At 37.1% G+C, this 9,658-nt stretch overlaps 2 protein-coding genes across 2 annotated transcripts in view; one reads left to right on the plus strand and one right to left on the minus strand.

Moving 5' to 3' along the window:
* Positions 1 to 9,658, minus strand: part of LOC106872078 (zinc finger protein 208) — a gene marked incomplete at its 5' end in the record, with an annotated part of 54,654 nt that overhangs the window by 20,087 nt on the left and 24,909 nt on the right. The window contains 3 exons of the mRNA XM_052977480.1: positions 7,603 to 7,613; positions 8,042 to 8,137; positions 8,220 to 9,561. Of these exons, the coding sequence (XP_052833440.1) occupies positions 7,603 to 7,613; positions 8,042 to 8,137; positions 8,220 to 9,561 (1,449 nt within the window). The remainder of the gene's footprint in view (positions 1 to 7,602; positions 7,614 to 8,041; positions 8,138 to 8,219; positions 9,562 to 9,658) is intronic.
* Positions 7 to 3,836, plus strand: LOC128251073 (zinc finger protein 135-like). Its single transcript, XM_052977413.1, has one exon. It carries the CDS (start codon positions 69 to 71, stop codon positions 1,395 to 1,397), a length of 1,329 nt encoding a protein of 442 aa, XP_052833373.1. The 5' UTR covers positions 7 to 68; the 3' UTR covers positions 1,398 to 3,836.

Genomic DNA, 9,658 nt, shown 5'->3' on the forward strand with positions numbered 1-9,658 from the left:
ATTTGTAAGGAATAAAGTGTCAGAATAAAGCAAGAAAAATATATAAACTGGGATTTGAGAGGAAAATAATGGAAAAGAGTGAGAAAAGTATAGAATTGATTTCCTCTGAACCCCTGATGAAAGAAGAAAGGAAATTGTCATATGACTGTGATGTCTGTAAAAAGGTCTTCTCCCTAAAATGTAACCTAATTTCCCACGAGCGTATTCATACAGGAGATAAACCATTTCATTGTGAGATCTGTGGTAGATATTTCTCACAAAGTGGTAGCTTAATTAGACACAAACGTACACATACAGGAGAGAAACCATATCATTGTGATGTCTGTGGTAAATCTTTCTCTCTTAATTGTGTCTTAACTGCACATAAACGTATTCATACAGGAGAGAAACCATATCAGTGTGATATCTGTGGTAAATCATTCTCTGATAGTAGTACATTACCTAGGCACAAACGTACTCATACAGGAGATAAACCGTATCATTGTGATATTTGTGGTAAATCTTTCTCTGAAAATGTTCACTTAACTAGACACAAGCATATTCATACAGGAGAGAAACCATATCATTGTGATATCTGTGGTAAATCATACTCTCAGAATTGTGCCTTAACTACACACAAACGTATTCATACGGGAGAGAAACCATATCATTGTGATATTTGTGATAAATCATTCTCTCAAAGCTGTACCTTAACTACACACAAACGTATTCATACGGGAGAGAAACCATATCATTGTGATATCTGTGGTAAATCATTCTCTCATTATTATCCCTTTACAATTCACAAGCGTATTCATACAGGAGAAAGGCCATATCACTGTGACATCTGTGGTAAAACATTCTATCAAAAAACTCACTTAACTACACATAAACGTATTCATACTGGAGAGAAACTGTATCACTGTGAGGTGTGTGGTAAATCATTCTCTAACAGTAGTCACTTAATTGTACATAAACATATTCATACAAGAGAGAGGCTATTTCAATGTGATATCTGTGGTATATCCTTCTCTCTACGTACTCACTTAACTAGACATAAGTATACCCATACAGGAGAGAAACCATGCAACTGTGATATCTGTGGTAAATCATTCTCTCTACGTACTCACTTAACTAGACATAAGTATACCCATACAGGAGAGAAACCATACAACTGTGATATCTGTGGTAAATCATTCTCTGAAAATAGTGACTTAAGGAAACACATACGTACTCATACAGGAGAAAAACCGTATCATTGTGAAAACTGTGGAAAATCATTCTCTGACAGTAGTGCCTTGATTTCGCACAAACGTGTTCATACGAAGGAGAAGCCATATTGCTGTGATGTCTGTGGTAAATCATTCTCTCAAAATAGTAATTTAACTAAACACCGTTGTACTCATGGAAGAAAGTGACTGCATCATTGTGATATCTGGTAAATCATTCTCTAAGAGGGCTTCATTAACTACACACAAATGTATTCATACTGGAAAGACACTGTATCACTGGCAAATTATTTTTGTCAGTAGTGCCATGACATTGTGCAAACATATTCATACAAAGGAGAAGCCATTTCACTGTGAAGTTTGTGGTAAACCATTCTCTCAAAATAGTAACCTAATTACACACAAACGTACACATACAGGAGAGAAGCCACATCATTGTAATGTTTGTGGTAAATCATTCTCTGACAGGAGTAATCTTTCTACACACAAACGTACACATACAAGAGAGGAATGGTATCATTGTGATGTCTGTGGTAAATCATTCTCTGATAGCAGTGCTTTACCTAAACACATACGTATTCATTCAGGAGAGAAGCCATTGTAATGTTTGTGGTAAATCATTCTCTGACAGGAGTAATCTTTCTACACACAAACAGACTCATACAGGAGAGAGACCATATCATTGTGATATCTGTGGTAAATCATTCTCTGTTGGTAGTGACGTAACTAAACACAAACGTATTCATACTGGAGAGAGGCCATATCATTGTGATATCTGTGGTAAATCATTCTCTGATAGCAGTGCTTTACCTAAACACGTACGTATTCATACAGGAGAGAAGCCACATCATTGTAATGTTTGTGGTAAATCATTCTCTGACAGGAGTAATCTTTCTACACGCAAACGTACACATACAGGAGAGGAATGGTATCACTGTGAGGTCTTTGGTAAATCATTCTCTCACAGTAGTTCTTTGACTTTGTACAAACGTTGTTCATTCAAAGACAATCCATATGACTGTGATGTCTGAAAGTAATCACTTAACCAATCATAAACGTATTCATACAGGAGAGAAACTGTATCGTGATGTTTGTGGAACATCGTTCTCAAACTAGTTCATTGACTCCTCAAACACTCATACTGGTGAGAAACCATATCACTGTGATATCTGTGGTAAATCAACCTCTTGGAGTAATGCCTTAATTGCACACAAACGTATTCATGCTAGTGAGAAACCATATCACCATGTTATCTGTGGTAAATCATTCTCTCGTAATAGTACCCTGACGGAACAGGACTGTATTCATAAAAGACGGAATGGTTTCTTGGTTTCTATGTCTTTATGGTACTCTTTGTTTATGCCATGGAAATTGTGACTAAAGAATTATGAAAATTAAACATTTTGGATTCATTGTGAAAATGTAGATCAATATACCTAGTTCTAAAATTTTCCCTTTTACAGTTTCAAAATCTGTTGTCAAAATAGAAAAGACCTGTCTCTTTCAATTTTTTTATATTCCAAGGATAAACTTTCCCCCTGTCTACATGTTTACCACAATCTCTCACTCTCTATATAATATACATATCTCTCTCTCTCTCTTCCTTTCTCTATACATGTATGCATAATTACATACATACATCTGTATGTGTGTATATATATATATATATATATACGTAGACACACACATACAGATGAATGTATGTAATCATGCACATATATGTATAGAGAAAGTAAGAGAGAGAGAGAGAAAGAGATGTATATTATATAGAGAGTACCTGACGATTAGCTATATTTTTGAATAGAATTTATTTTCGATAATTTTAATTGATTTTAATCGATTTAAATTTCCTTTCTATTTGAAAATTAGTTATGAAACACATGTAGTCATTTTATTATCATTATCTTATGATATTTACTATGTATTACATTATACTTATTTATTGTGCTTTTAATTATTAATTTTTCTATATGTGACAATGGATTTTCATCGATGAGTTCATGAACCTTGGTTCTTTTCCCTAAAACTATATATTTATATATATAGATATATGTATATAGACATATATATAGGCGTAGGAGTGGCTGTGTTGTAAGTAGCTTGTTTACCAACCACAAGGTTCTGGGTTCAGTCCCACTGCGTGGCACCTTGGGCAAGTGTCTTCTACTATAGCCTCGGGCCGACCAAAGCCTTGCGAGTGGATTTGGTAGACGGAAACTGAAAGAAGCCTGTTGTATATATGTATATATATATATATATGTGTATGTTTGTGTGTCTCTGTCCCCCACCATCGCTTGACAACCGATGCTGGTGTGTTTACGTCCCCGTAACTTAGCGGTTCGGCTAAATAGACCGATAGAATAAGTACTAGGCTTCCAAAGAATAAGTCCTGGGGTCGGTCAGCTCGACTAAAAGGTGGTGCTTCAGCATGGCCACAGTCAAAAGACTGAAACAAGTAAAAGAGAATAGATATATATATATACACACACACATCCTCAAACATTAAATTTTGTACTACTTGATTCTCTAGCTGCCAAATTTCTAAGGATACGTTAAATATTTTTCTTGCATATCAAATTCTTATAACTCCTGCCTCATGTAATGGTGAATAAATAAAACAAAAATCTTTTGGAATCTCCTGTTTTCTTGTGTAAATATGTATGTATATCATCATCATTGTTTAACGCCCGTTTTCCACGCTAGCATGGGTTAGACGATTCGACTGAGGTCTTGGAATCCAGGAGGCTGCACCAGGCTCCAATCTGATCTGGCGGTGTTTCTACAGCTGGATGCCCTTCTTAACGCCAACCACTCCATGAGTGTAGTGGGTGCTTTTTACATGCCCCCGGCACAGGGGCCAGGGGAGGCTGGCAACGGCCACAATTGGTTGGTGCTTTTTACGTGCCACCGGCACGGAAGCCAGTTAAGGCGGCGATGGCATTGGCCATGTTGGGACTGCTTTTTACGTGCCACCGGCACGGGTATCATAACTACAATTTCCATTTGATTTTCAGTTTGATCTCGATGTACTTGACTCAATAGGTCTCCTCAAGTACAGCAGGTTGCCCTACTATATCCAAGGCACTTTTGAATCGGGTGGGGCTGGTTAGGTGAAACTGGTATAGGATACAGCCGTGAACTCACTTCATTTGCTGGGTCTTTACAGTCACAGCATATCTCCAGAGGTATTGGTCTTTCAGCATTGTCTCTGTGAGTTCCAACGTCCGAAGCTCATGTGTCACCACCCCATCCCATGTCTTCCTGTGTCCACCTCTACCCCAGATTCCTTCCACTGTTTGAGAGTGGCACTTCTTCACACATCTCTCCTCGTCCATCTGTAGTACATGACCATACCTGCACTAACGTCTCTCTTGCACACCACATCCGATGCTTCTTATGTCTAACATTTCTCTCAGGGCACTTACACTCTATTGTGTGTACACACTGACATTACACTTGCCGCGGATCATGCTAGCTTCGTTTCTTTCGAGTCTACACTTGTCCTCTGTAGTCATGGCCCATGTTTCACTGAGTGAGAGACCCTTTGTCGCCAGTAGGGGTATATATGTATTCATATATATACATATATATACACCTGTACATATATGTATGTGTATTTATTGCAAACATTTGATCACTATAATCAAATCATCTGTGTGGTTCTTCGATAAGAAATTGTCAAACCCTTATATGTCATCTAATGACAGGTGAGTCAATCATATATGTGTGTGTGTGTGTATACATCATCATCATCATTTAACGTCCGCTTTCCATGCTAGCATGGGTTGGACGATTTGACTGAGGACTGGCAAACCAGATGGCTGCACCAGGCTCCAATCTCATTTGGCAGAGTTTCTACAGCGGGATGCCCTTCATACATGTATATATATAAATATACATGTGTATGTATATATATATGTGTGTGTGTATATATAATTATGAAGATAAAAACTTACTTGGAGAAGGATGCGTGGCGTTCGATCATATAATAATATAAATGATATATAAATATATGCATATATCCATACATATATGTACATACCTGCATCTATATGTATACATGCATGCATATATGGGTACAGGACATCACAAAAAAACGTTAAACACAACGAGAAATGAAAACAGAAAACGAACTGTTTTTTTTGAACAATGAAAAACAAACAAGACATGCAACATAAAGAATATTCTCCTTCATCAGTTGTCCCCGTCCATCTACTCTGTGTTTCGAAGGCAAGGACAATACGCGACTTCGTTGGAACAGTCCTTCCAGCAAAGCAAATTAAATAAAATTTGGAATTTTTTGTGAAGGGTGAAAGTGAGACAGTAAAAACAAACAATAAGGGCTGTTAGGCCAAGACTATAGAAAAATTATTATTTTTTTGAATGCTATTAGACGTGAATGAGAAGAATTTTCAAGGAAAATTCCATATTGACCCTTTCCATCCTGCTAAAATCAAGTATCAGAAGCAGTGTATAAATATAGCTAACGAGTTACACACACATATATATATATATACATACAAATAAATTAAGTAAGGTATCAGAATACCACTTGTATATTTTACCTATACAGGTATAAACTTACTGGCCTCTTTATTATTAATAATGGTAATAATACCTATTTAATTTTATATTATATATACATACATATATATATGTTCATATAAGGATATCTACACAACATTTTTGTATAATTATATATATATAATTATATATTATACAGAAATGTTGACATAGGTAATAAACTTTAATATAAATGGATATTAGCGTCAAAACTCTTATTTAAATTTTTGATACATACATACACATATATATATATACATACACATATACGTATGTAAATATTTATATATCATCACCATCAATAAGCGTCCATTTTCCATGCTGGCATTTAGTTAGACGGTTTGAATGAGGTCTGGAAAGCCACGGCCAGAGTTTCTACAGTTAGATGCACTTCCTAATGCCAACCACACCGAGAGTGTGGTGGGTGCTTTTTACATGCTACCAGCATAGGAGCCAGTAAGGTGGGCCTGGCAACGAACACGTTCGGATGGTGCTTTTTACATGCCATTGGCACGGGACCCAGCCAGGGGGCACCGGCCCCAGCTACGATACTGGTTTTACTTGACTCAACAGGTCTTCTCATGCATATCATATCACCTGACATATCAGGAGTGTTCTTAACAGGGCTGGACATGCGTGGTTGCGATATCACTTTAGTTGCTGGGTCTTCTCAATCACAGCTTTGAGGGGCAGCCTGTCTTGAATTCCTCTGTTATAGTCTGGTGGACAATAATGAATAAGAGGGGCTGAGGACTGATCCATCATGAACCCCTACTTTTACCCAGAATTCTTCACTATACTCATTGCCAACCTTTACTCACAGCATCCCTGTACAGAGCTTATACAGCTCTAACCAGCCACTCGTCTGTTCCCAGTTTCCGCATTGCCCACCAGATATGGGATCGGGGACCCTGTCAAAGGCTTTCTCCAAGTCAACAAAAGCCAAGTACAAAGTTTTATCTTTGGCTAGGTATTTCTCCTGCAGTTGCCTTATATATATATATCTTTGCATATATATATTTGTGTGTGTGTATACACATGTACATATGCATATATATATGTATATATATGTGTGTGTGTATATATACATATATTGTATATATATATGTATATATATGCTTATATGTGTGTAGAAAGAAAACTGTCATATATACGTGTATATTTGTGTGTGTTTGTACCCCCCACCATTGCTTGACGACCGATGTTGCTGTGTTTACCTTCCCATAACTTAGCGGTTCAGCAAAAGACACTGATAGAATAAATACTAGGCTTAGACAGAATAAAATTCTGTGGTCGAATTTTTCGACCAAAGGCGGTGCTCCAGCATGGCCTGCAGTCACATGACTGAAACAAGTAAAGCAATAAAAAAAACTATGCCATTTTAATCCTGAGCGAGGCCAGGTGTCTCTGCTAGTATACATACATGTATGTGTATATCAAAAAGGAGATTCCAAAAAATTTTTGTTTTATTCATTCACCATTACACACATTTTATTTCCCAGTAGGAGTTACAAAAACTTTATAAGTAGGGAAAATACCTAAGATGTCCCTTAGAAGTTCTGCAACTAGGGAATCAAATGATACAAAATGTATACTTTCAGGCTGTATGTGTATATATGTATTCATGCAAGTGGTGGCCCAGTGGTTAGGGCAGCGGACTCGCGGTTACCATTCCCAGACCAGGCGTTGTGAGTGTTTATTGAGCGAAAACACCTAAAGCTCCACGGGGCTCCGGCAGGGGATGGTGGCGAACCCTACTGTACTCTTCCACCACAACTTTCTCTCACTCTTACTTCCTGTTTCTGTTGTACCTGTAATTCAAAGGGTCAGCCTTGTCACATTCTGTGTCACGCTGAATATCCCCAAGAACTATGTTAAGGGTACACGTGTCTGTGGAGTGCTCAGCCACTTGCACGTTAATTTCATGAGCAGGCTGTTCCGTTGATCGGATCAACTGGAACCCTCGACGTCGTAAGCGACAGAGTACCAACAACATTCATGCATATATATGTATACAGAGAGAGAGAGAGAGAGAGAGAGAGAGTGGTAAATATATATAGAGAAGGGAAGTTTAGCATGAGAATTGCGTAAATTGAAAGAGACAGACAAATAGAGAGGTTTTTTTCTGTTGTTACAGCAGATTTTGAAACTTTAACATTTAGTGAAAATTTTCAGACTTGGTATTCACTTAATCCTAGGGAGGTGAAAAGTGCAGACAAAACAAAAAACAATCTAAAATTTTTGGAAATACTTTAATCTTAAGGCAATACTGACAGAATGATATGGTGTCTCTCCTGTATGAATACCTTTGTGTCTAGTTAAGTGAACATTTTGAGAGAATGATTTACCACAGATATCACAATGATGTGGTTTCTACTTTGTATGAAGAAATTTGTGTGAGGTTCAGGTACTACTGACAGAGAATGATTTACTATAGACTGCAGTGATATGGTATTTCTCCTGTATGAATGCGTTTGTGTCTCGTTAACAAACCACTCACAGAGAATGATTTACCACAGAAATCACAATGATATGGTTTTTCACCAGTGTGAATACGTTTATGCGATGTCAAGGCACTATTTTGAGAAAACGATTTACCACAGACATCACAGTGATACGGCTTTTCACCTGTATGAATACGATAGTGTCTTGTTAAGGTAGCATTTTCAGGGAATGATTTACCACAGAAATCACAATGATATAGATTTTCTCCTGTATGAATACGTTTGTGTGAAGTCAAGGTACTATTTTCAGAGAATGATTTACCACAGACGTCACAGTGATATGGTTTCTCTCCTGTATGAATACGATAGTGTCTCGTTAAGGTAGCATTTTCAGGGAATGCTTTACCACACACATCACATGAATACAGTTTCTCTCCTGTATGAATACGTTCATGTCTAGTTAAGTGACTATTTCGAGAGAATGATTTACCACAGACATCACAGTGATACGGCTTCTCTCCTGTATGAATACGTATGTGTTTAGTTAAGTCACTATCTTCAGAGAATGATTTACCACAGACTTCACAAGGATACGGTTTTTCTCCTGTATGAATGCGACAGTGTTTTATTAAGGTAGAATTTTCAGGGAATGATTTACCACACACTTCACACAGATAAAGTTTCTCTCCTGTATGAATATGTTTGTGTCTAGTTAAGTGAGTATTTCGAGAAAATGATTTACCACAGACATCACAGTGATATGGTTTCTCTCCCGTATGAATACGTTTGTGTTTCGTGAAGTTACTATTTTCAGAGAATGATTTACCACAAATCTGACAGTGATATGATCTTTCTCCTGTATGAATACGTTTATGTCTAGTTAATGAAATACTCTGAGAGAATGATTTATCACAGATATCACAATGATAGGATTCCTCTCCTGTATGAATATGTTTATGTCTAGTTAAGCTACTATTTTGGGAGAAAGATTCACCGCAGATATCACAATGATACAGTTTCTTTTCTGAGTGAGTACACATGTGGGCAGTTAAGTGACTATTTTGAGAGAATGATTTACCACAGATATCACAGCAAAAAGGTTTTTCTCCTGCATGAATGCATTTGTGGGAAATTAGGTTACATTTTAGGGAGAAGACCTTTTTACAGACATCACAGTCATATGACAATTTCCTTTCTTCTTTCATCAGGGGTTCAGAGGAAATCAATTCTATACTTTTCTCACTCTTTTCCATTATTTTCCTCTCAAATCCCAGTTTATATATTTTTCTTACTTTATTCCTTACAAATGCTCTTACTGCTGTATTTCTGTCCAGGGTTACCTTTGTCTAGCAACAATTACATAAATTTATCCAAGTTTCATCAGCACAGGGGCTACTCTTCTTGATACTTCAGTCAGTGATGTTCAGAAATGTTTCACACGAA

Source organism: Octopus bimaculoides, chromosome 28, assembly GCF_001194135.2.
Source record: "Octopus bimaculoides isolate UCB-OBI-ISO-001 chromosome 28, ASM119413v2, whole genome shotgun sequence".
NCBI classification, from domain to species: domain Eukaryota; kingdom Metazoa; phylum Mollusca; class Cephalopoda; order Octopoda; family Octopodidae; genus Octopus; species Octopus bimaculoides.

Coding starts and splice junctions, on each gene's coding strand:
- LOC128251073 (XM_052977413.1), top strand. CDS start 69: ATGGAAAAGAGTGAGAAAAGTATAGAATTGATTTCCTCTGAACCCCTG.